The 27,637-nt window shown below is 45.0% G+C and overlaps 1 protein-coding gene across 1 annotated transcript; it reads right to left on the bottom strand.

Annotated features, from left to right (window-relative positions):
• Positions 1 to 414: 414 nt before the first annotated feature.
• On the bottom strand, positions 415 to 27,637 carry LOC118373244 (CD276 antigen-like). Its single transcript, XM_035759330.2, has 4 exons — positions 27,422 to 27,637; positions 23,998 to 24,360; positions 18,114 to 18,392; positions 415 to 2,072 (listed from the first exon to the last, which is right to left on the bottom strand). Exons 1-4 carry the CDS (start codon positions 27,627 to 27,629, stop codon positions 1,807 to 1,809), a joined length of 1,116 nt encoding a protein of 371 aa, XP_035615223.2. The 5' UTR covers positions 27,630 to 27,637; the 3' UTR covers positions 415 to 1,806.

A 27,637-nucleotide genomic window follows, 5' to 3' on the forward strand; every position in this document is an offset into this window, starting at 1 on the left:
AGGGGTTGAGTGGAGCTGAAGGACTGGATGGTGTTCAGAGATAGATGGGAGGGGTTGAGTGGAGCTGAAGGACTGGATGGTGTTCAGAGATAGATGGGAGGGGTTGAGTGGAGCTGAAGGACTGGATGGTGTTCAGAGATAGATGGGAGGGGTTGAGTGGAGCTGAAGGACTGGATGGTGTTCAGAGATAGATGGGAGGGGTTGAGTGGAGCTGAAGGACTGGATGGTGTTCAGAGATAGATGGGAGGGGTTGAGTGGAGCTGAAGGACTGGATGAGATAGATGGGAGGGGGAGGGGTTGAGTGGAGCTGAAGGACTGGATGGTGTTCAGAGATAGATGGGAGGGGTTGAGTGGAGCTGAAGGACTGGATGGTGTTCAGAGATAGATGGGAGGGGTTGAGGGACTGGATGGACTGGTGATAGATCAGAGATAGATGGGAGGGGTTGAGTGGAGCTGAAGGATGGGACAAAATATAACTATTTTAAACTATACAGTGTCCGTAAAATGTATATAGAATGTATAAACTGGAAGTAGAAGCCTAAGAGTTGTTGTCCATTAGTTTCTTCAATTAGGTAAGGGATGGTAGGGTTAAGGGAAGATCAACAACCAATTTGAAGGAGATTGAAGAATTGTAAAAAAAATAATAATAAATGGGCAAATATTGAACAATACTGGTGTGCCCCTTCAATTTTTCTACATTTTGTTACGTTACAGCCTTATTCTAAAATTGATTAAAAAACATATCTGAAAAATATCTAAACACATAATGACAAAGCCAAAAACAGATTTTAGAATAAAAAATCCACTGAAATATCACATTAACATAAGTATTCAGACCCTTTACTCAGTACTTGATTGAAGCAACTGTGGCAGTGACTACAGCCTCGAGTCTTCACGGGTATGATGCTACAAGCTTGGCACACCTGTATTTGGGGAGTTTCTCCCATTCTTCTCTGCAGATTCTCTCAAGCTCTGTCAGGTTGGATGGGGAGCGTTGCTGCACAGCTATTTCCAGGTCTCTCCAGAGATGAGGAAGAGTCTTGGTGGTTCCAAACTTCTTCCATTTAAGAATGATGGTGGCCCCTGTGTTCTTCGGGACCTTAAATGCTGCAGAAATGTTTTGGTGCCCTTCCCCAGATCTGTGCCTCGACAGAATCCTGTCTCAGAGCTCTACGGACAATTCCTTCGACCTCATGGCTTGGTTTTTGCTTTGACATGCAGTGTCAACTGTGGGACCCTATGTAGACAGGTTTGTGCCTTTCCAAATCATGTTGAATACTGAATACTGAATACATACGTAAAGAAGCTATCTGTTTTTTTATTTGAATACATTTGCCAAAATGTCTTAAACCCTGTTTTTACTTTGTCATTATGGGATATTGTGTGTAGATGGATGAGGACAATAAGGCTGTAATGTAACAAAATGTCGAAAAAGTCAAGGGTTCTGAATACTTTCAATGCACAAAAGGCATTTCCCACTCGTTTCCCAGAAACACTGTTCTGGATGGTGGTTGGGGCCCCTCCCACCAAATCTGTCAGACCGGTTCCCCTCAGGTCTGTAATGACCAAGTCTCTCAATAGAAGCTTTGTGTCTGGTTCCCTTTCCAGTAATCTGACCCATGTTGGGCAATGGAGAGAAAAAAAAAGAGTCATTTAATGTTACCGCCACCTAATGAAACTGATTCGTTGTTACTGCCCGACTGACAACTGGATTTCCAGCATTCTCAGCTCCAGGAAGGATGATACCATGACGCTACTAGACCAGAAACACACGTTGGACTTTGCAGAGAATGAACAAGGAGTCTCTTAAACTTCATGTGCTGGGCTTGGAGGTGAGACGTCTGATTCGCAGTTGGATGTCCTTGCCTCTAGAGGACTAGTGTTCTTGTCACAAGTTCGTTTACGCCCAGTTAATTCTGTCATATGTTGTGATTTAGATGTGGCTTTCCATGTCCGTTTGTGTGGAAAGTAAAGGAATATGAGGACAATAACCAAGCCTCCAGCAGGGATGAACAACATCAGCAGTGTAGATCTGTCTCTGGGGCAGTCGTCATAGTTTCTACTGCTTGACTCTGTTGACACAAAAGAACACATGATAAACAGTCACAGAATTATTAAACAAACTCAGTATATATATATCCACCCTGAAGAAGGTGGTAATATAATACCCTCCTATAGTACCCTCCTATAGTACCTCCTATAGTACCCTCCTATAGTACCCTCCTATAGTACCTCCTACAGTACCCTCCTACAGTACCCTCCTATAGTACCCTCCTATAGTACCCTCCTACAGTACCCTCCTACAGTACCCTCCTACAGTACCCCTCCTATAGTACCTCCTATAGTACCCTCCTATAGTACCCTCCTATAGTACCTCCTATAGTACCTCCTATAGTACCTCCTATAGTACCCTCCTATAGTACCCTCCTACAGTACCCTCCTATAGTACCCTCCTACAGTACCCTCCTATAGTACCCTCCTATAGTACCTCCTATAGTACCCCCTCCTACAGTACCCTCCTACAGTACCCTCCTATAGTACCCTCCTATAGTACCCTCCTATAGTACCTCCTATAGTACCCTCCTATAGTACCCTCCTATAGTACCTCCTATAGTACCCTCCTATAGTACCCTCCTATAGTACCTCCTACAGTACCCTCCTACAGTACCCTCCTATAGTACCCTCCTATAGTACCCTCCTACAGTACCCTCCTACAGTACCCTCCTATAGTACCTCCTATAGTACCCTCCTATAGTACCCTCCTATAGTACCCTCCTACAGTACCCTCCTATAGTACCCTCCTATAGTACCCTCCTATAGTACCTCCTATAGTACCTCCTATCGTACCCTCCTATAGTACCCTCCTACAGTACCATCCTACAGTACCCTCCTACAGTACCTCCTATAGTACCCTCCTATAGTACCCTCCTACAGTACCCTCCGATAGTACCCTCCTACAGTACCCTCCTACAGTACCCTCCTACAGTACCCTCCTATAGTACCCTCCTACAGTACCCTCCTACAGTACCCTCCTATAGTACCTCCTATAGTACCCTCCTATAGTACCCTCCTATAGTACCCTCCTACAGTATCCTCCTATAGTACCCTCCTACAGTACCCTCCTATAGTACACTCCTATAGTACCCTCCTATAGTACCCTCCTACAGTACCCTCCTACAGTACCCTCCTACAGTACCCTCCTATAGTACCCTCCTATAGTACCCTCCTATAGTACCCTCCTACAGTACCCTCCTATAGTACCCTCCTATAGTACCCTCCTACAGTACCCTCCTACAGTACCCTCCTATAGTACCCTCCTATAGTACCCTCCTACAGTACCCTCCTACAGTACCCTCCTACAGTACCCTCCTATAGTACCCTCCTACAGTACCCTCCTACAGTACCCTCCTACAGTACCCTCCTATAGTACCCTCCTACAGTACCCTCCTATAGTACCCTCCTATAGTACCCTCCTATAGTACCCTCCTACAGTACCCTCCTATAGTACCCTCCTATAGTACCCTCCTATAGTACCCTCCTACAGTACCCTCCTACAGTACCCTCCTATAGTACCCTCCTATAGTACCCTCCTATAGTACCCTCCTACAGTACCCTCCTACAGTACCCTCCTACAGTACCCTCCTATAGTACCCTCCTATAGTACCCTCCTATCGTACTCTCCTATAGTACCCTCCTACAGTACCCTCCTATAGTACCCTCCTATAGTACCCTCCTACAGTACCCTCCTACAGTACCCTCCTATAGTACCTCCTATAGTACCCTCCTATAGTACCCTCCTACAGTACCCTCCTATAGTACCCTCCTATAGTACCCTCCTATAGTACCCTCCTACAGTACCCTCCTACAGTACCCCCCTATAGTACCCTCCTACAGTACCCTCCTACAGTACCCTCCTATAGTACCCTCCTACAGTACCCTCCTACAGTACCCTCCTATAGTACCCTCCTACAGTACCCTCCTACAGTACCCTCCTACAGTACCCTCCTATCGTACCCTCCTATAGTACCCTCCTACAGTACCCTCCTACAGTACCCTCCTATAGTACCCTCCTATAGTACCCTCCTATAGTACCCTCCTACAGTACCCTCCTACAGTACCCTCCTACAGTACCCTCCTATAGTACCCTCCTATAGTACCCTCCTATAGTACCCTCCTATAGTACCCTCCTATCGTACTCTCCTATAGTACCCTCCTACAGTACCCTCCTATAGTACCCTCCTATAGTACCCTCCTACAGTACCCTCCTACAGTACCCTCCTATAGTACCTCCTATAGTACCCTCCTATAGTACCCTCCTACAGTACCCTCCTATAGTACCCTCCTATAGTACCCTCCTATAGTACCCTCCTACAGTACCCTCCTACAGTACCCCCCTATAGTACCCTCCTACAGTACCCTCCTACAGTACCCTCCTATAGTACCCTCCTACAGTACCCTCCTACAGTACCCTCCTATAGTACCCTCCTATAGTACCCTCCTACAGTACCCTCCTACAGTACCCTCCTACAGTACCCTCCTATCGTACCCTCCTATAGTACCCTCCTACAGTACCCTCCTATAGTACCCTCCTATAGTACCCTCCTATAGTACCCTCCTACAGTACCCTCCTATAGTACCCTCCTATAGTACCCTCCTACAGTACCTTCCTACAGTACCCTCCTACAGTACCCTCCTATAGTACCCTCCTATAGTACCCTCCTATAGTACCATCCTACAGTACCCTCCTGAAGAAGGTAGTAATATAATATGTCATTATTAAACACACCCGGTATAGTACCCTCCTATTGTACCCTCCTATAGTACCTCCTATCGTACTCTCCTATAGTACCCTCCTACAGTACCCTCCTATAGTACCCTCCTATAGTACCCTCCTATAGTACCCTCCTATAGTACCCTCCTATAGTACCTCCTATCGTACCCTCCTATCGTACCCTCCTATAGTACCCTCCTACAGTACCCTCCTATAGTACCCTCCTATAGTACATTTACATTTACATTTAAGTCATTTAGCAGACGCTCTTATCCAGAGCGACTTACAAATTGGTGCATACACCTTATGACAACCAGTGGAACAGCCACTTGCATCTAAATCTTGTTGGGGGGGTGAGAAGGGGGGTGAGAAGGATTACTTACCCTTACTTACCCTATCCTAGGTATTCCTTGAAGAGGTGGGGTTTCAGGTGTCTCCGGAAGGTGGTGATTGACTCCGCTGTCCTGGCGTCGTGAGGGAGTTTGTTCCACCATTGGGGGCCAGAGCAGCGAACAGTTTTGACTGGGCTGAGCGGGAACTGTACTTCCTCAGTGGTAGGGAGGCGAGCAGGCCAGAGGTGGATGAACGCAGTGCCCTTGTTTGGGTGTAGGGCCTGATCAGAGCCTGGAGGTACTGAGGTGCCGTTCCCCTCACAGCTCCGTAGGCGAGCACCATGGTCTTGTAGCGGATGCGAGCTTCAACTGGAAGCCAGTGGAGAGAGCGGAGGAGCGGGGTGACGTGAGAGAACTTGGGAAGGTTGAACACCAGACGGGCTGCGGCGTTCTGGATGAGTTGTAGGGGTTTAATGGCACAGGCAGGGAGCCAAGCCAACAGCGAGTTGCAGTAATCAAGACGGGAGATGACAAGTGCCTGGATTAGGACCTGCGCCGCTTCCTGTGTGAGGCAGGGTCGTACTCTGCGGATGTTGTAGAGCATGAACCTACAGGAACGGGACACCGCCTTGATGTTAGTTGAGAACGTCAGGGTGTTGTCCAGGATCACGCCAAGGTTCTTAGCGCTCTGGGAGGAGGACACAATGGAGTTGTCAACCGTGATGGCGAGATCATGGAATGGGCAGTCCTTCCCCGGGAGGAAGAGGAGCTCCGTCTTGCTGAGGTTCAGCTTGAGGTGGTGATCCGTCATCCACACTGATATGTCTGCCAGACATGCAGAGATGCGATTCGCCACCTGGTCATCAGAAGGGGGAAAGGAGAAGATTAATTGTGTGTCGTCTGCATAGCAATGATAGGAGAGACCATGTGAGGTTATGACAGAGCCAAGTGACTTGGTGTATAGCGAGAATAAGAGAGGGCCTAGAACAGAGCCCTGGGGACACCAGTGGTGAGAGCGCGTGGTGAGGAGACAGATTCTCGCCACGCCACCTGGTAGGAGCGACCTGTCAGGTAGGACGCAATCAAGCGTGGGCCGCGCCGGAGATGCCCAACTCGGAGAGGGTGGAGAGGAGGATCTGATGGTTCACAGTATCGAAGGCAGCCGATAGGTCTAGAAGGATGAGAGCAGAGGAGAGAGAGTTAGCTTTAGCAGTGCGGAGCGCCTCCGTGATACAGAGAAGAGCAGTCTCAGTTGAATGACTAGTCTTGAAACCTGACTGATTTGGATCAAGAAGGTCATTCTGAGAGAGATAGCGGTAGAGCTGGCCAAGGACGGCACGCTCAAGAGTTTTGGAGAGAAAAGAGAGAAGGGATACTGGTCTGTAGTTGTTGACATCGGAGGGATCGAGTGTAGGTTTTTTCAGAAGGGGTGCAACTCTCGCTCTCTTGAAGACGGGAGGGACGTAGCCAGCGGTCAGGGATGAGTTGATGAGCGAGGTGAGGTAAGGGAGAAGGTCTCCGGAAATGGTCTGGAGAAGAGAGGAGGGATAGGGTCAAGCGGGCAGGTTGTTGGGCGGCCGGCCGTCACAAGACGCGAGATTTCATCTGGAGAGAGAGGGAGAAAGAGGTCAGAGCACAGGGTAGGGCAGTGTGAGCAGAACCAGCGGTGTCGTTTGACTTAGCAAACGAGGATCGGATGTCATCGACCTTCTTTTCAAAATGGTTGACGAAGTCATCTGCAGAGAGGGAGGAGGGAGGGGGGAGGATTCAGGAGGGAGGAGAAGGTGGCAAAGAGCTTCCTAGGGTTAGAGGCAGATGCTTGGAATTTAGAATGGTAGAAAGTGGCTTTAGCAGCAGAGACAGAGGAGGAAAATGTAGAGAGGAGGGAGTGAAAGGATGCCAGGTCCGCAGGAGGCGAGTTTTCCTCCATTTCCGCTCGGCTGCCCGGAGCCCTGTTCTGTGAGCTCGCAATGAGTCGTCGAGCCACGGAGCGGGGGAGGGAGGACCGAGCCGGCCTGGAGGATAGGGGACATAGGGAGTCAAAGGATGCAGTAAGGGAGGAGAGGAGGGTTGAGGAGGCAGAATCAGGAGATAGGTTGGAGAAAGTTTGAGCAGAGGGAAGAGAAGATAGGATGGAAGAGGAGAGAGTAGCGGGGGAGAGAGAGCGAAGGTTGGGACGGCGCGATACCATCCGAGTAGGGGCAGTGTGGGAAGTGTTGGATGAGAGCGAGAGGGAAAAGGATACAAGGTAGTGGTCGGAGACTTGGAGGGAGTTGCAATGAGGTTAGTGGAAGAACAGCATCTAGTAAAGATGAGGTCAAGCGTATTGCCTGCCTTGTGAGTAGGGGGAGGGTGAGAGGGTGAGGTCAAAAGAGGAGAGGAGTGGAAAGAAGGAGGCAGAGAGGAATGAGTCAAAGGTAGACGTGGGGAGGTTAAAGTCGCCCAGAACTGTGAGAGGTGAGCCGTCCTCAGGAAAGGAGCTTATCAAGGCATCAAGCTCATTGATGAACTCTCCGAGGAACCTGGAGGGCGATAAATGATAAGGATGTTAAGCTTGAAAGGGCTGGTAACTGTGACAGCATGGAATTCAAAGGAGGCAATAGACAGATGGGTAAGGGGAGAAAGAGAGAAAGACCACTTGGGAGAGATGAGGATCCGGTGCCACCACCCCGCTGACCAGAAGCTCTCGGGGTGTGCGAGAACACGTGGGCGGACGAGGAGAGAGCAGTAGGAGTAGCAGTGTTATCTGTGGTGATCCATGTTTCCGTCAGTGCCAAGAAGTCAAGGGACTGGAGGGAGGCATAGGCTGAGATGAACTCTGCCTTGTTGGCCGCAGATTGGCAGTTCCAGAGGCTACCAGAGACCTGGAACTCCACGTGGGTCGCCCGCGCTGGGACCACCAGGTTAGGGTGGTCGCGGCCACGCGGTGTGGAGCGTTTGTATGGTCTGTGCAGAGAGGAGAGAACAGGGATAGACAGACACATAGTTGACAGGCTACAGAAAAGGCTACGCTAATGCAAGGAAATTGGAATGACAAGCGGACTACACGTCTCGAATGTTCAGAAAGTTAAGCTTACGTAGCAAGAATCTTATTGACTAAAATGATTAAAATGATACAGTACTGCTAAAGTAGGCTAGCTGGCAGTAGCTGCGTTGTTGACACTACACTAATCAAGTCGTTCCGTTGAGTGTAATAATTCTACAGTGCTGCTATTCGGGGGCTAGCTGGCTAGCTAGCAGTGTTGTTTACGTTACGTTGAGTTAAAGAACGACAATAGCTGGCTAGCTAACCTAGGGAATCGGTCTAGACTACACAATTATCTTTGAAACAAAGACGGCTATGTAGCTAGCTACGATCAAACAAATCAAACCGTTGTACTGTAATGAAATGAAATGAAAATGTGAAACTACCTGACCGGGTTGTTGAATTCAAAACAGTAGACGTTGGCTAGCTGTTAGCAGTTAGCTGTTGGCTAGCTAGCAGAGTCTCCTACGTTAAGGACGACAAATAGCTGGCTAGCGAACCTCAGTGAATTAAGATAATCACTCCAAGGCTACACACACTAAACTACACAATTATCTTGGAAACAAAGACAGCTATGTAGCTAGCTAACACTGAACTAATCAAGTCGTACAGTTGAGTGAATAGCACTACAGTGATGCTAATCTGTGTGCGTTAGCTAGCTCCTGGGCGAATAGCAGTGAAGGCTACGTTAGGGTGACGAAATACGATAATTATGCAATTATCTCTGATACAAGGACGGCTATGTAGCTAGCTAAGAAGAATTGTACCCTCCTATAGTACCCTCCTATAGTACCCTCCTACAGTACCCTCCTACAGTACCCTCCTACAGTACCCTCCTATAGTACCCTCCTATAGTACCCTCCTACAGTACCCTCCTACAGTACCCTCCTATAGTACCCTCCTATAGTACCCTCCTACAGTACCCTCCTACAGTACCCTCCTATCGTACCCTCCTATAGTACCCTCCTACAGTACCCTCCTATAGTACCCTCCTATAGTACCCTCCTACAGTACCCTCCTACAGTACCCTCCTACAGTACCCTCCTATCGTACCCTCCTATAGTACCCTCCTACAGTGCCCTCCTACAGTACCCTCCTGAAGAAGGTAGTAATATAATATGTCATTACTAAACACACCCGGTATATGCAGTTCGGTTCAAAAGTTTGGGGATTGTCATTGAAACAGAAAGCCCATAAGGTTACCTTTCAGAATAGCTAAAAAGCTAATGAGCACGTCTCAGCTTAGAATGACAGGGGCCAATTCTAAGACTGAACAAGTGTTACCACTGAATGATCCATATGTGTCGTAAGTACAGTACAGCAAAGGCTTATTTACGGGACAACTCATTCACAGGCCTGTATCCTAGAAATGTCCTTGTTTTTGAAAGAACCACCATTTATTTTGTCCTTTTAAAATAACATCAAATTGGTTCAGAAATACAGTGAAGACATTGTTAATGTTGTAAATGACTGTTGTAGCTGGAAACTGACTTTTTTTATTTTTATGGAATATCTACATAGGTGTACAGAGGCCCATTATCAGCAACCATCACTCCTGTGTTCCAATGGCACGTCATGTTAGCTAATCGAAGTTTTTATATTTTTAGAAGGCTAATTTATCATTAGAAAACCCTTTTGCAATTATGTTAGCACAGCTGAAAACTGTTGTCCTGATTAACCTCTTGCTCCTACCTGACACGCAGGCGTCCCATCTAGACATCTGGAAATGCAAATGCACTACGCTAAATGCTAATAGTACTAGTTAAAACTCAAACGTTCATTAAAATACACATGCAGGGTATTGAATTAAAGCTACACTCGTTGTGAATCCAGGCAACAAGTCAGATTTTTAAAATGCTTTTCGGCGAAAGCATGAGAAGCTATTATCTGATAGCATGTAACAACCCAAAAGACCCGCAGGGGACGTAAACAAAATAATTAGCATAGTCGTCGCTACACAAACCGCACAAATAAAATATAAAACATTCATTACCTTTGACCATCTTCTTTGTTGGCACTCCTAGATGTCCCATAATCACTATTGGGTCTTTTTTTCGATTAAATCGGTCCATATATAGCCTAGATATCGATCTATGAAGACTGTGTGATAAACGAAAAAAGAATAGCGTCTTGTAACGTCATTTTTTTAAATTAAAAAAGTCGACGATAAACTTTCACAAAACACTTCGAAATACTTTTGTAATGCAACTTTAGGTATTAGTACACGTTAATAAGCGATCAAATTGATCACGAGGCGATGTATATTCTATATGGGGTACGTCTGGAAATAATGTCCGGGTAAATCTCAACCAAAATATCCGGTCGGAGACCTGAACAAATGGCTTGTCTCTTCTTCGTTTGACCAAGAAACAAAGCCTAGGCAAATGACAAGACTGTTGACATCGTGTGGAAGATGTAGGTATTGCAACCTCAGCCCCATTTAATGTGGTTCGCCTTTATCAATGGGTTGAATTGGCAGATAGATATATATTTCCATTTTCAGTGATCAGATTTTCCTGCGCTTTTCGATGAAACGCACGTTCTGTTATAGTCACAGCCGTGATTTAACCAGTTTTATAAACGTCTGAGTGTTTTCTATCCACACATACTAATCATATGCATATACTATATTCCTGGCATGAGCAGCAGGGCGCTGAAATGTTGCGCGATTTTTAACAGAATGTTCGAAAAAGTAGGGGGTAGGAGTAACAGGTTAAAGAAGCAATAAAACTGGCCTTCTTTAGACTAGTTAAGTATATGGAGCATCAGCATTTGTGGACAGAAACAAAGAACTGTCTTCTGAAACTCGTCAGTCTATCCTTGTTCTGAGAAATGAAGGCTATTCCATGCGAGAAATTGTCAAGAAACTGAAGATCTCGTACAAAGCTGTGTACTACTCCCTTCACAGAACAGCGCAAACTGGCTCTAACCAGAATAGAAAGATGAGTGGGAGGCCCTGGTGCATAACTGAGCAAGAGGACAAGTACATTAGAGTGTCTAGTTTGAGAAACAGACGCTCATCACAAGTCCTCAACTGACAGCTTCATTAAATAGTACCTGCAAAACACCGGCCTCAACGTCAACAGTGAAGAGGCGATCCCGGGATGCTGGCCTTCTAGGCAGAGTTCCTCTGTCCATCTTTTGCACATCTTAATCTTTTCTTTTTATTGGCCAGTCTGAGATGTGGCTTTTTCTTTACAACTCTGCCTAGAAGGCCAGCATCCCGGAGGAAACTTTTCAGACCCCATTACTTTTTCCACAGTCTCTGTCGCTGAAAAACATCCCCCACAGCATGACGCTGGCACCACCATACTTCACTGTAGTGATGGTGCCAGGTTTCCTACAGATGTGACGCTTGTCATTCAGGCCAAAGAGTTCAATCTTGGTTTCAACAGACCAGATAATCTTGTTTCTCATGGTCTGAAAGTCCTTTAGGTGCCTTTTGGCAAACTCCAAGTGGGCTGTCATGTGTCTTTTACTGAGGAGTGGCTTCCATCTGGCCACTCTTACCATAAAAACCTGATTGGTGGAGTGCTGCAGAGATGGTTGTCCTTCTGGAAGATTCCCCCATCTCCACAGAGGATTCAGATCATTCACGTGAGAAAAAACATCACCCAGACAGGCAAGTTGTGTGAGAAACTCGTCATCATGCAAGAGGTCAGACAAGTGAACATTATAGTCAGTAAAGAACTTTAAGCTGATCTCTCAATTTTAAAAAAAGCGCGTCAATACTTTGTCCCTTGATAACCAGCGCACTTCTGTATGTTGTAAAAGCGTTACATGGTCGCTGCCCATATCATTGCATAATGCAGAAAATACACGAGTTCAGGGGTCTTGCTTTAACACAAAGTTAACCATTTTCACTGTAGTGTCCAAAACCTCTTTCCAGCTGTCAGACATTCCCTTGACAGCAAGAGCCTCTGGGTGGATGCTGCAGTGGACCCAAGAGCCTCTCGGTGGCCTGTTGACCTGTTGACTCATCCAGCTGTAACAGACATATACCAGGAGCTGTGCCAGGCCCTGTTGACTCACCCAGCTGTAACAGACATATACCAGGAGCTGTGCCAGGCCCTGTTGACTCATCCAGCTGTAACAGACATATACCAGGAGCTGTGAGAGGCCCGCCATGTCTGTTGACTCATCCAGCTGTAACAGACATATACCAGGAGCTGTGCCACACCTGTTGACTCATCCAGCTGTAACAGACATATACCAGGAGCTGTGCCAGGCCCTGTTGACTCATCCAGCTGTAACAGACATATACCAGGAGCTGTGCCAGGCCCTGTTGACTCATCCAGCTGTAACAGACATATACCAGGAGCTGTGCCAGGCCTGTTGACTCATCCAGCTGTAACAGACATATACCAGGAGCTGTGCCAGGTGTCTGTTGACTCATCCAGCTGTAACAGACATATACCAGGAGCTGAGCCAGGTGTCTGTTGACTCATCCAGCTGTAACAGACATATACCAGGAGCTGAGCCAGGTGTCTGTTGACTCATCCAGCTGTAACAGACATATACCAGGAGCTGAGCCAGGTGCCTGTTGACTCATCCAGCTGTAACAGACATATACCAGGAGCTGAGCCAGGTGTCTGTTGACTCATCCAGCTGTAACAGACATATACCAGGAGCTGATCCAGGTGTCTGTTGACTCATCCAGCTGTAACAGACATATACCAGGAGCTGAGCCAGGTGTCTGTTGACTCATCCAGCTGTAACAGACATATACCAGGAGCTGTGCCAGGCCTGTTGACTCATCCAGCTGTAACAGACATATACCAGGAGCTGTGCCAGGCCTGTTGACTCATCCAGTTGTAACAGACATATACCAGGAGCTGTGCCAGGCCCGCCACGTCTGTTGACTCATCCAGCTGTAACAGACATATACCAGGAGCTGTGCCAGGCCCGCCACGTCTGTTGACTCATCCAGCTGTGGTGCATAGAATTCACTGGCTTGTTTACGAAGCAGTAATTGTTTCAAAACCTCTCCTGCCATGTCACTGATGCGTCGTGAAGCAGTGTTGTTTGAAGGCATTTTCTGTATAGTTTTTTATTTATTTTTCCCCCAGCCATCTCCGCGGTAGCAGGAAGAATGAAGTTCTCCACAATAGTATGGGGCTTGCCTGTCCTCGCCAGTTCTTCACAATAGTATGGGGCTTGCCTGTCCTAGCCACTCCTCTACAATAGTATGGGGCTTGCCTGTCCTAGCCACTCCTCTACAATAGTATGGGGCTTGCCTGTCCTAGCCACTCCTCTACAATAGTATGGGGCAGTAATTGTTGCCTGTCCTAGCTCCACAATAGTATGGGGGCTGTTTTTCTGTATAGTTTTTATTTATTTCTCCACCAGCCATCTCCTCCACAATAGTATAGGGCTTGCCTGTCCTAGCCAGGGCTTGTCTGTTAGCCACTCCTCCACAATAGTATTGTCCTAGCCAGTCCTCCACAATAGTATGGGGCTTGTCTGTCCTAGCCACTCCTCCACAATAGTATGGGGCTCCACAATAGTATGGGGCTTGCCTGTCCTAGCCAGTCCTCCACAGTTCTTCCACAATAGTATGGGGCTTGCCTGTCCTAGCCACTCCTCCACAATAGTATGGGGCTTGCCTGTCCTAGCCACTCCTCCACAATAGTATGGGGCTTGCCTGTCCTAGCAGTCCTCCTCCACAATAGTATGGGGCTTGCCTGTCCTAGCCACTCCTCACACAACTCCTCCACAAGTATGGGGCTTGCCTGTCCTCCCTAGTTCCTCCACAATAGTATGGGGCTTGCCTGTCCTAGCCAGTCCTCCACAATAGTATGGGGCTTTGCCTAGCCACTCCTCCACAATAGTATGGGGCTTGCCTGTCCTAGCCAGTCCTCCACAATAGTATGGGGCTTGCCTGTCCTAGCCAGTCCTCCACAATAGTATGGGGCTTGCCTGTCCTAGCCAGTCCTCCACAATAGTATAGGGCTTGCCTGTCCTAGCCAGTCCTCCACAATAGTATGGGGCTTGTCTGTCCTAGCCACTCGGTAGCTCAACATATAAGACTCTTCTAGCCCTTTCTTATTAATGCTATCTGTTACTCGAAATGTGAAGATTCTTATTATTTCTTTCCCAAATATTTTTTTTTAATGTGAGTCACATTTTTACATGTCTCCCGACAGCTGTACCTCTTACCCCAGTTTGGGAATACCTGCTCTGGAATGACGAATCATACTCCAATATCTGGCAGTCCGACGGACAAATCCAGGTTTGGCGGATGCCAGGAGAACCCTACCAGCCCCCAATATGCATAGTGGCAACTATAAAGAACGGAAATCTGTCTTTCTGTTTTCATTATTCCGGCTCCGAGACAGACTGACACGCAGCATGTGGAGATTTAGGCTCTTCTTTCTAATAATAGGTTTGTGGTTGAGAGAAAATACACTGGCTACGTTCCAATGGAAATGTGTTTGTGGTTTCTGTGCTGTAAACACGACTCAGCCCAAATTAAAGGCTTAGCTAATTCCATGTTTGTCAGATGTGGAGTAAATGTTTTTCAGACAAGTTGGCATGGGAATATGGACTCAGCTTGACTTAATGTCGCAGGGTGGGGTCTGAACCTGTCACGCTCTGACCTTAGTATTCTTTGTTTTCTTTATTATTTTGGTTAGGTCAGGGTGTGACGAGGGTGGTTTGTTTTTAGTTTTTGTATTGTCTAGGGGTTTTTGTATGTCTAGGTTTTTTTTCTAGTTTAGGTGTTTATGTATATGGTTTCTAGATTGGTTCTCAATCAGAGGCAGTTGTTTATCATTGTCTCTGATTGGGAACCATATTTAGGTAGCCATATTCCTTGGGTAGTTTGTGGGTTCTTATTCTATGTTTAGTTGCCTGTTCTGCACTAGCCATATTAACTTCACGGTTCGTTTTGTTGTTTTGATAGTTTGTTCATTTGTTAATTAAAGAAGAATGTACGCTCACCACGCTGCGCCTTGGTCTCCTCTTAATGATGACCGTGACAGAGGCTCCCACTGGGGGAACCAGGCATCTTAACCATTAGCACAATAGGAAATTCACTCTTGTGCAGACTGTGTGAAGTAACACTGTTTATTGTAACAACAGGGACAGGCAAACGACAGGTCAATGCAGGCAGGGGTCGGATAACCCAGAGTAGAGGTCAAGGTAGAGGTAGTCACTCTTAGAGACTCACCCAGAAACACTCACAGCTGTAATCACTCTTAGAGACTCACCCAGAAAGACTCACAGCTGTAATCAATCTTAGAGACTCACCCAGAAAGACTCACAGCTGTAATCACTCTTAGAGACTCACCCAGAAAGACTCACAGCTGTAATCACTCTTAGAGACTCACCCAGAAAGACTCACAGCTGTAATCACTCTTAGAGACCTACCCAGAAACACTCACAGCTGTAATCACTCTTAGAGACTCACCCAGAAAGACTCACAGCTGTAATCACTCTTAGAGACTCACCCAGAAACACTCACAGCTGTAATCACTCTTAGAGACTCACCCAGAAACACTCACAGCTGTAATCACTCTTAGAGACTCACCCAGAAACACTCACAGCTGTAATCACTCTTAGAGACTCACCCAGAAAGACTCACAGCTGTAATCACTCTTAGAGACTCACCCAGACACACTCACAGCTGTAATCACTCTTAGAGACTCACCCAGAAAGACTCACAGCTGTAATCACTCTTAGAGATTCACCCAGAAACACTCACAGCTGTAATCACTCTTAGAGACTCACCCAGAAACACTCACAGCTGTAATCACTCTTAGAGACTCTCACCCAGAAACTTAGAGACTCACAGCTGTAATCACTCTTAGAGACTCACCCAGAAAACACTCACAGCTGTAATCACTCTTAGAGACTCACCCAGAAAGACTCACAGCTGTAATCACTCTTAGAGACTCACCCAGAAAGACTCACAGCTGTAATCACTCTTAGAGACTCACCCAGAAAGACTCACAGCTGTAATCACTCTTAGAGACTCACCCAGAAAGACTCACAGCTGTAATCACTCTTAGAGACTCACCCAGAAAGACTCACAGCTGTAATCACTCTTAGAGACTCACCCAGACAGACTCACAGCTGTAATCACTCTTAGAGACTCACCCAGAAAGACTCACAGCTGTAATCACTCTTAGAGACTCACCCAGAAAGACTCACAGCTGTAATCACTCTTAGAGACTCACCCAGAAAGACTCACAGCTGTAATCACTCTTAGAGACTCACCCAGAAAGACTCACAGCTGTAATCACTCTTAGAGACTCACCCAGACAGACTCACAGCTGTAATCACTCTTAGAGACTCACCCAGAAAGACTCACAGCTGTAATCACTCTTAGAGACTCACCCAGAAAGACTCACAGCTGTAATCACTCTTAGAGACTCATCCAGAAACACTCACAGCTGTAATCACTCTTAGAGACTCACCCAGAAACACTCACAGCTGTAATCACTCTTAGAGACTCACCCAGAAACACCCACAGCTGTAATCACTCTTAGAGACCTACCCAGAAAGACTCTCAGCTGTAATCACTCTTAGAGACCTACCCAGAAAGACTTTCAGCTGTAATCACCTTTAGACACTGCCAAATGTGATTATATGTATTGACTCAGGTAGAATAGGTCGTATCTAATCAAGAAAATCGTCTTTTTTTCAAATTGGGAGAGAGAGAGAGAGAGAGAGAGAGAGAGAGAGAGAGAGAGAGAGAGAGAGAGAGAGAGAGAGAGAGAGAGAGAGAGAGAGAGAGAGAGAGAGAGAGAGAGAGAGAGAGAGAGAGTGGGAGAGAGAGAGAGAGAGAGAGTGAGAGAGAGACAGAGAGAGGAGTGGGAGAGAGAGGAGAGAGAGAGAGAGGAGTGGGAGAGAGAGAGAGAGAGACAGAGACAGACAGAGAGGAGTGGGATAGAGGGAGACAGAGAGAGAGAGAGAGGATTGGGAGAGAGAGAGAGAGAGAGAGAGAGAGAGGAGTGGGATAGAGAGAGAGAGAGAGAGAGGAGTGGGATAGAGAGAGGAGTGGGATAGAGAGAGAGAGGAGTGTGATAGAGAGAGAGAGAGAGAGCTTGCTTTTCTCCAATGTTAGTAAAAATATATAACATATATATAATTGTAAACAAAAACCTGTATTCAAAACATGGTTACAACTATATTTTTGATCTCGTGAATGGCCAGTCTTGTATCTATAGCTACATCCCCATCCCTTAGCCATGGGGGGGGGTCTTCTTTGTTATGGTTTGAACACATTTTCCCTTTTAGAAACAATATTATGTTTCCTAGGAAACATGTCTCCACAGGCACAGCCTGTATTTCACCTTTATTTAACCAGGCCAGTTGAGAACCAGTTCTCCTTTACAACCGGGACAAGATAAAGCAAAAGCAGTGCGACACAAACAACAACAACAGAGTTACACATGAACAAACGTCCAGTAAATAACATAATATAAAAATCTATGTACAGTGTGACCGGGCCAAGAATGAAAACACAACATGTTAATAAGTGTTGGTGCCATGTTCCATGAGCTCAAATAAAACCTCCCATTCATTTTCCATGGTCATAATAAGCGTATTCCTCTCCAAGTTTGTGCACAAATGTGCTTTACATCCCTGTTAGTGAGCATTTCTCCTTTGCCAAGATAATCAATCCACCTGACAGGTGTGGCATATCAAGACAGAATGACCATTACACAGTTGCACCTTATGCTGGGGACACTAAAAGGCCACTCTTGATTGTGCAGTTTTGTCACACATCCCAATGCCTCATGTCTCAACTTTAGAGGGGCATCCAATTTGGCAAGCAGGAATGTCCACCAGAGATGTTCTCAGTCTCAATGTTGTTTGTTAATTCATCCGCTTTCAATATCAACTTTTAATCTTCTGTTTTTTTTTTTTCATCTATTTTGAAACGCTTTTAAAAAAAGTAACTTAAAAGAGTATTACTATTATCATTAATCAATGAAACAAGGTATTCAATCAAACCATTCAGTGGACATCAGCTCACCATAACTCAGTGACCTCTCCATGACCTGCTGCAGGAGCTGGTTCCTCAGGGAGAAGGTGTAGTTGACTGCCCCACCAGCCTGCATCACCAGCTGGGTACGGAGAGAGAGGAGCAGGCCCGGGGCCTTGGACGACTGGGTCACTGAGATGTTATGCGTGAGGTTATGGCCATGCGGGTCCGACCAGCGGACCTCTGGTTCTGGGTAACCTTCAGTCTCATAGAGGAAGGTCGTGTAGGAGTGCTGGGCCTGGACTGTGAGGTGAGGCTCTGTGTAGAATGCTAGAGATAGAGAGAGGAGTGAGAGAGAGAGAGAGAGAGAGAGAGAGAGAGAGAGGAGTGGGATAGAGAGGGAGGGAGAGAGAGAGAGAGAGAGAGAGAGAGTGGGATAGAGAGAGAGAGAGAGAGAGAGAGAAGAGTGGGATAGAGAGAGAGAGAGAGAGAGAGAGAGAGAGAGAGAGAGAGAGAGAGAGAGAGAGAGAGAGAGAGAGAGAGAGAGTGGGAGAGAGAGAGAGAGAGAGAAAGAGAGAGAGAGAGACAGAGAGAGAGAGAGAGAGAGAGAGAGAGATGGAATATAGAGAACAAACAGGCATTACATGAAGGGGGAAACAGGGGGACAAAGTAACCATTCATCTGTCAGTCCCCAACTCTATGGGCCAGTTTAATCCTATTGACCCATCTAATTCTCAAGATATGTGTTGACATCTTCTTCCAAATATCCCACAGTAATCACAGATACCATCTCTTCAGTCAAATACAAAGATGCATAAGAATATATAGTAGTAACCACAAAGGCTGCTTACTTCAAAGGTAGTAACCACAAAGGCTGCTTACTTCAAAGGTAGTAACCACAAAGGCTGCTTATATAAAAAACTAAAACATCCAGAAGGCTTTTCATTGTTTAGGCTCTTTGGGACTTTCCAGGGAAGAAATAGACACGGTCCTTCGGCTCAACATGCCTTCAAACTACCCCTTAAAAACCCTTTTAAATGGAAATATTTCAGGGGCTCTATGCAGCGCCCTTAAACAATTCCCTTAGGTAAGGGTACATTATTATTTAAGATAGATTCCCTTAGGTAAGGGTATATTATTACTTAAGATAGGGTCCCTTAGGTAAGGGTACATTATTATTTAAGATAGATTCCCTTAGGTAAGGGTATATTATTATTTAAGATAGGGTCCCTTAGGTAAGGGTACATTATTATTTAAGATAGGGTCCCTTAGGATACAGAGAGGGGGGAACAGGCAGGCTTGATATGAAGGGGGAAACAGGCAGGCTTGATATGAAGGGGGAAACAGTGAGAGAACAGACAGGCTTTATATGAAGGGAGAAACAGACAGGCTTTACATGAAGGGGGAAACAGACAGGCTTTACATGAAGGGGGAAACAGTGAGAGAACAGACAGGCTTTATATGAAGGGGGAAACAGTGAGAGAACAGACAGGCTTTACATGAAGCCTGTCTGTCTAGTCCAACGCTCTAACCACTAGGCTACCCTGCCGCCCCAGGTTAAACAGTACAAACATCTCCCCTTATATGCTTATAAGTCCCGTTCTATTATTTTTACATGATTTTATAGTAACAATAACATCATTGAACAGTGTGGTCGGGCACGGATGTTGGGCGATTAGGCTTGGCTCGCAGTCGGTGTTCCAATTGATCCCAAAGGATGTTTGATGGGGTTGAGGTCAGGGATCTGTGCATTCCAGTCAAGTTCTTCCACACTGACCTCGACAAACCATTTCTGTATAGACCTCGCTTTGTGCTCAGGAGCATTGTCAAGTGGGAACAGGAATCAGGAAACTGTTGCAACAAAGTTGGAGGCACAGAATAGTCTAGAATGTCATTGTACGCTGTAGAGTTAACATTTAACCTTCACCTGAACTATGGGGCCCAGCCTGAACCAAGAAAATAGACCATTATTCTTCCTCCATCAAACTTCACCGCTGGCAGTTGGTAGCCTTCTCCTGGCATGCGCCTAACCCAGATTAGTCGTTTCCACTGCTCCAGAGACCTAATGGTGGCTTTACACCTCTCCTTGGCATTGCGCATGGTGATTCATTCATGAAGCTCCCGAAGGAATAGTTATTGTGCTGACGTTGCTTCCAGAGGCAGTTTGGAACTTGGTAGTGAGGGGTTGCAACCGAGGAACTGATGATTCTTACACGCTTCAGCACTCGGCGGTCCCGTTCTCTGAGCTTGTGTGGTCTACCACTTCGCGGCTGAGCCGTTGTTGCTCCTAGACGTTTCCACTTCACAATAACAGGACTTACAGTTTACATTTACATTTACATTTAAGTCATTTAGCAGACGCTCTTATCCAGAGCGACTTACAAATTGGTGCATACACCTTAAGACATCCACCACCACAGTTGACTGGAGGCAGCACTAGCAGGGCAGACATTTGACAAACTGACTTGTTGGAAATTTGCATCCTACGACGGTGCCACGTTGAAAGTCACTGAGTTCTTCAGGGCCATTCTAATGCCAATGTTTATTTATGGAGATTGCATCAATGTGTGGTTCATTTTATACCACTGCCAGCAACGGATGTGCCTGAAAGAGCAGAAACCATTCATTTGAAGGGAGAGTCCACATGCACTATATACAAATAATTAAACTGGCCCATAGAGTTGGGGACTGACAGATGAATGGTTACTTTGTCCCCCTGTTTCCCCCTTCATGTAATGCCTGTTTGTTTGTTTGTTTGTTCTCTCTCTCTCTCTCTCTCTCTCTCTCTCTCTCTCTCTCTCTCTCTCTCTCTCTCTCTCTCTCTCTCTCTCTCTCTCTCTCTCTCTCTCTCTCTCTCTCTCTCTCTCTCTATATATATATATATATATATATATATACAGTACCAGTCAAACGTTTGGACACTACTACTCATTCAAGGGTTTTTCTTTATTTTTTACTATTTTCTACATTGTAGAATAATAGTGAAGACATCAAAACTATGAAATAACACATATGGAATCATGTAGTAAAAAAGAGTGTTAAACAAATCAAAATATATTTTATATTTGAGATACTTCAAAGTAGGCACCCTTTGCTTTGATGACAGCTTGGCATTCTCTCAACCAGCTTTATGAGGTAGTCACCTGGAATGAATTTCATTTAACTGGTGTGCCTTGTCAAAAGTTAATTTGTGGAATTTCTTTCCTTCCTAATGTGTTTGAGCCAATCGGTTGTGTTGTTTATTTTAATTTTCCCTTTATTTAACTAGGCAAGTCAGTTAAGAACAAATTCTTATTTTCAATGAGAGCCTAGGAACAGTGGGTTAACTGCCTGTTCAGGGGTAGAACGACAGATTTGTACCTTGTCAGCTCGGGGGTTTGAACTTGCAACCTTCTGGTTACTAGTCCAACGCTCTCACCACTAGGCTACGCTGCCACCCCCTGACAAGGTATGGGTGGTATACAGAAGATAGCCCTATTCAGTAAAAGACCAAGTCCATATTATGGCAAGAACAGCTCAAATAAGCAAAGAGAAACGACAGTCCAACATTGTTTCATTAAAACTTGAAGGTCGGTCAATCCGTAAAATGTCTTCAATTGCAGTCGCAAAAAACATCAAGCGCTATGATAAAACTGGCTCTCAAGAGGACTGTCAAAGGAAAGGAAGACCCAGAGTTACCTCTGTTGCAGAGGATACATTCATTAGAGTGAACTGCACCTCAGAAATTGCAGCCCAAATAAATGCTTCACAGAGTTCAAGTAACAGACACATCTCAACATCAACTGTTCAGAGGAGACTGCGTGAATCAGGCCTTCATGGTCAAATTTCTGAAAAGAAACCAATACTAAAGAACACCAATAAGATGAAGAGACTTGAAATGTAGCATATCTGAAGTTGAATAGGATGGCCTTGACTAGAATACACTATATAAACTCTGCAAAAAAAGAAACGTCCTCTCACTGTCAACTGTGTTCATTTTCATCAATAATAAATAAATATATAATAAATATCCACTTAACGTGTGGAAACATTTCTATGAACATAACAAGATTCAACAACTGAGACATAAACTCAACAAGTTCCACAGACATGTGACTAACAGAAATGGAATAATGTGTCCCTGAACAAAGGGGGGGTCAAAATCAAAAGTAACAGTCAGTATCTGGTGTGGCCACCAGCTGCATTAAGTACTGCAGTGCATCCCCTCCTCATTTAGGGGTTGTTGGCATCCTGATCCTGTCCCGCAGGTGTGATGTTCGTATGTACCAATCCTGTGCAGGTGTTGTTACATGTGGTCTGCCACTGCGAGGACGATCAGCTGTACGTCCTGTCTCCCTGTAGCGCTGTCTTAGGCGTCTCACAGTAAGGACATTGCAATTTATTGACCGGGCCACATCTGCAGTCCTCATGCCTCCTTGCAGCATTCCTAAGGCATGTTCACGCAGATGAGCAAGGACCCTGGGCATCTTTCTTTTGCTGTTTCTCAGAGTCAGTAGAAAGGCCTCTTTAGTGTCCTAAGTTTTCATAACTGTGACCTTAATTGCCTTCTGTCTGTAAGCTTTTAGTGCCTTAATGGCTGTTCCACAGGTGCATGTTTATTAATTGTTTATGGTTCATTGAACAAGCATGGGAAACAGTGTTTAAACCCTTTACAATGAAGATCTGTGAAGTTATTTGGATTTTTATGGATTATCCTTGAAAGTCGTGGTCCTGAAAAAGGGACGTTTCTTTTTTTTCTGAGTTTACACATGGAATGAGTAAAACAGCATGTAAACATTATTAAAGTGACCAGTGTTCCTTGTCTGTAGGAAGCAGTCTCTAAGGTGCAGAGTTGAGTAACCAGGTGGTAGCCGTCTAGTAACAGTGACTAAAGTTCAGGGCAGGGTATTGGTCAGAGGCCTGCAAGTGGTGACTAGCAACTTTTATCTCAAGGCCGTCAGACCTTGAGATAGAAGCTGTTTTTCCGTCAGACCTTGAGATAGAAGCTGTTTTTCAGTCTCTCGGTCACAGCTTTGATGCATCTGTCCTGAAAAAAGTTCAGGAGTAAAAATATGCTTAACTGGTCACATAATATGTTGCATGGACTCACTTTATGTGCAATGATAACATAATTTAACATAATTTTTTAATGACCAACTTATTTCTGTACCCCTCACATACAATTATCTGTAAGGTCCCTCAGTCGAACAGTGAGTTTCAAACAAAGATTCAACCATAAAAACCAGGGAGGATTTCCAATGCCTGGCAAAGAAGGTCACCTATTTAAAGATGAGATTGAATATCCCTTTCAGCATGGTGAAGTTATTAATTACACATTGGATGGTGTATCAAGACACCCAGTCACTACAAAGATACAGGCGTCCTTGACAGCTCAGTTGGCGGAGAGGAAAGAAACCGCTCAGGATTTTCACCATGAGGCCAATGGTGACTTTAAAAACAGTTACAGAGTTTAATGGCTGTGATAGAAGAAAAACTGAGGATGGGATCAACAACATTGTAGTTACTCCACAATACTAACCTAAATGACAGAGTGAAAAGAAGGAAGATCTGTAGAGAATAAAAATATGACAAAAAAATGCATCCTATTTTCAATAACGCACTTAATTAAGTAATACTGCAAAAAAACGTGGCAACATTGGAAACCCGAGACAAAGGGCTGACACAGAGCCCTTTGTGACTTTCTGGATTTTTTTCTTCTCATTTTGTCTGTCATAGTTGAAGTGTACCTATGATGACAATTACAGGCCTCTCTCATCTTTTTAAGTGGGAGAACTTGCACAATTGGTGGCTGACTAAATACTTTTTTGCCCCACTGTATAAATACCCAGGGGATAATGGGGGAGATGGGCGACACCTAAATGAGGAAAGATAATTGAACAAAACAACATCAGGAGAAGCAGGAGGAATAGAGAAGGGAGAAGAAAAGAGAACCTACCTGCGTATTTGAGCTGGACCTCAGCCTTTCCTGTCCCCTTCATGTTATTAACCGAACAGAGATATCTTCCCTGATCCCCTGGACCTACACTCTCCAACCTGAGGGATGCGTTTCCCCCAGGGAGCTGGGAATGGAACAGTCCAGTGCGTTTGTGATACTCCCCACTCTGGCGCGCCAGTTGGTCTATTCCGTAGTAGAAACTGTGGACCACCCGCAAATCTTCTACCCTCTGCCATGTCACCACGAGACCCTCATCCAGGAGGGAACCAAGGTCAAGGCTAGGGGGAAACACACAGCCCAAAATAGCCGGTTGGTTATAGACGGCTACCACTCTGGGCTGGGGCGCCTGTACTTCGAAGGCATCTGAGGGAACAAAGGAGAGACTTGAGTTGGTGTGTGTGTGTGTGTGTGTGTGTGTCACGGTAGGGACAAAAAGGTTAGTAAGATATGAACTTATAACAAAGGGGAGAGATGTGGTAGTGTGTGATGGTTTGTAAAGCAGAGGCGCTGGATTTTCCATTAGTACTCGGTTTCCATAAGCCGTAGGCTGGATTTTCCATTAGTACTCGGTTTCCATAAGCCGTAGGCTGGATTTTCCATTAGTACTCGGTTTCCATAAGCCGTAGGCTGGATTTTCCATTAGTACTCGGTTTCCATAAGCCGTAGGCTGGATTTTCCATTAGTACTCGGTTTCCATAAGCCGTAGGCTCCACAACGCACATAATTCATGTCCATAAATACACAAACATCTTCAATTTCACTCAGTTAACAACCTGCGTACCAGCTCTAATCCACGGTCAGTGTAGAGGTCTAATGTAGGAAGATACAGTACGTTAGATTGCCCTGAAAGTCCCAAGTTGCAAAGAGGCGAGGATTAAAGGAGAAATCTGAGATTTCTACATCCAATTCCTGTATTTTTTAAAGGAATGATATATCATCATTGATTCTTGAATTATATATTATTAAAAGCCTCATGAGCTCAACTGTCTTAGTGTACGACATCAAACAGTCCAACAGTTTTACTTTTAATAGTAAATAAACACTAGTTAGTTAGTTATATACAGTATATATATATATTTTATCATTGCTTCCATTGCTTTGTCTATGAATGGAAGAGTTGTTTTGGACAGTACAGTACTGGAGCTGGTCCAACTGGAGTTCAAATATTACTCATTTTCAGCCAAAATATTTTCACATCACCCTTCTCTTGTACTGTAAACACATTTGTACACCCTCCCCAATCCTAATATTTACTCAAAACGAATGATTACAATCTATGCTTCCCAGGGCTACAGGCCAGAAGTTTGAGGGTTTGCCGACCATCACTTCCTGTTTCATTACACAGAGATCAGAGATGAGACATCAGAGCTGGATGCAGACAATCATCAGCTAAATGGAAATAAGATTTTCAACATTTATATTTATATCTATACTGTATAAAATCATTGTTATATGCAATGATTTTTCACCAACTGGTTTCTGTCCCAATGCACCACACTTAACCAGTAAGCTACGCATTATCGACTGCTGGTGCTTCCTCATGGTTTGTGTTCTTCATCAAAACAATCAAATAAAGTATGTCAATATGACTAACAGAAAACACATCCCTCCCTTCCCAGTATCAAAGGCTTGGGAATATGGTCAATACGGCGGACCGTGTTGTGGGTGTTTCTGGGAAATAGTCTGACCTCCATCATCTAGGACGTGACAACGGTTCATAAAATCTCCTCATTTCTGCCCATTTTTTTTTGCGTCTTACAGGCCTTCTCATACAGCTGCAACTGTGCATTTCTAAAGCAGGACCTTTCTTGAGTTGGGCTCTGGGATGGTGTAACTGTTGAGAATGGGAGTTTATGATTGTGTGGGGGTTGAGTGGGGGTTGTGTGGGGGTTGAGTGGGGGTTGAGTGGGGGTTGAGTGGGGGTTGTGTGGGGGTTGAGTGGGGGTTGTGTGGGGATGAGTGGGGGTTGTGTGGGGATGAGTGGGGGTTGTGTGGGGGTTGTGTGGGGGTTGAGTGGGGGTTGAGTGGGGGTTGTGTGTATCACACAACTTTTGCGAAGGAGTAAAATATGTTAGGGTCAATATAGAATGATTCACAGTAATTGTTTGCTAATATAATAATTGTTTGCTCCAGTTTCAACTGTTCTGCCTTATTATTATTCGACCATGCTGGTCATTTATGAACATTTGAACATCTTGGCCATGTTCTTTTATAATCTCCTGTTGGTCATCTATGAACATTTGAACATCTTGGCCATGTTCTGTTATAATCTCCACCCGGCACAGCCAGAAGAGGACTGGCCACCCCTCATTGCCTGGTTCCTCTCTTAGGTTTCTTCCTAGGTTCTGGCCTTTCTAGGGAGTTTTTCCTAGCCACCGTGCTTCTACACCTGCATTGCTTGCTGTTTGGGGTTTTAGGCTGGGTTTCTGTACAGCACTTTGAGATATCAGCTGATGTAAGAAGCGCTTTATAAATACATTTGCTTTTATTTGTAGGCCCACTGAGTGGACATTCTGAACCTTGTTTGAAGTCAGTAGGGCATATGAACAATGAGCTATTGAAAATCAATAATGTTAATAAATAATTTAAATAGTGCAAGATGTAAATCGATAACAACAAACTGTGTGCAATGTCTATGGGTTAGCTACAACCAGTTTTGAAAGTTTTAGGAGTAATGGTTAAAGAGCTATTGACATTTGAAAAAAATAGATTTGTCACTATGTTGACGGTCCCTAACTGCTGTTGGTGAACGTAAGGAAAACTACAGGTGAATATCCGTCGGCTATCCATCCACCCAGAAACTTTACCTCGGTAGAGGAGCAACACATTAACATCAACACGCCAGATGTCATATGTGACTCGGGGCTCTGCTGGTATTCAGGTTTTATTCTGCTTTGCCCAAAAATCATAATAAACGCTGAGAACTCAAATATTGTGTTATTGTTATGTGTATTATTATTAATAGGGGAGGGGGGTAATTTACCTGAAAAGGTTATTCAAGGATCCATTAAAAGGGGTTATTTGAAGAACCCCCCCCCCCGTCTCACTTCGAATAACTCCTAAAGGCAGGAAACTTGTCTTTTTAGAGTAAATGTCGAACTCTCTTCTACATTTATCCAGACTTATCCAGCTGTTTACCAGCATAGTGATTTTCCCCTTTAAAGGTTTCGTTGTACACTTGTAAATTATATTTAGTCTTTAAATCGTTACAGTAGCCTTGCAAGAACGTCCTTCACCCAGCATACTTTAAACTTTTTGAAACAATACCCACGGCAGAAGGCTGCGTAGGCTATTACTGTGTAATAATGAAATATTACTTTGATTTAAAACCCGTTGGAACTGGCACAGCTACGGTATCTCAATACGTGTGTTTTTCATATAGAATTACAAAACAATCTGAAAATGTATTTATATTAAAACGTACCAATGTCTCTGAGTGCAGCGATGAGCAGAATAAAGAACCATCCCGACATTTCGAATCGTTTGATGGGAAGCTGTAAAATAGACTTCACCATCGGGATAGGCGATCTCAAATGGAATATACCGTAACACGTCTTAATAAGCAGATGGTCCGCTAGAAACCACGTGACCTGGTACAGATCGAAACCACTTGCACGTCGTCCCAAATGCATGTGTTTCA

This window comes from Oncorhynchus keta, chromosome 19 (assembly GCF_023373465.1).
Source record: "Oncorhynchus keta strain PuntledgeMale-10-30-2019 chromosome 19, Oket_V2, whole genome shotgun sequence".
Taxonomy (NCBI): domain Eukaryota; kingdom Metazoa; phylum Chordata; class Actinopteri; order Salmoniformes; family Salmonidae; genus Oncorhynchus; species Oncorhynchus keta.

Bases quoted from the DNA above. Each gene is read 5' to 3' on its own strand.
- LOC118373244 (XM_035759330.2), bottom strand. From the start codon at position 27,629: ATGCATTTGGGACGACGTGCAAGTGGTTTCGATCTGTACCAGGTCACG. The intron at 18,393-23,997 runs GTAGGTTCTCTT...CTCTATCTCTAG, and splicing joins GGTCCAGCTCAAATACGCAG to CATTCTACACAGAGCCTCAC. The intron at 2,073-18,113 runs GTGAGCTGATGT...TTGTGTCAACAG, and splicing joins GGAGAGGTCACTGAGTTATG to AGTCAAGCAGTAGAAACTAT.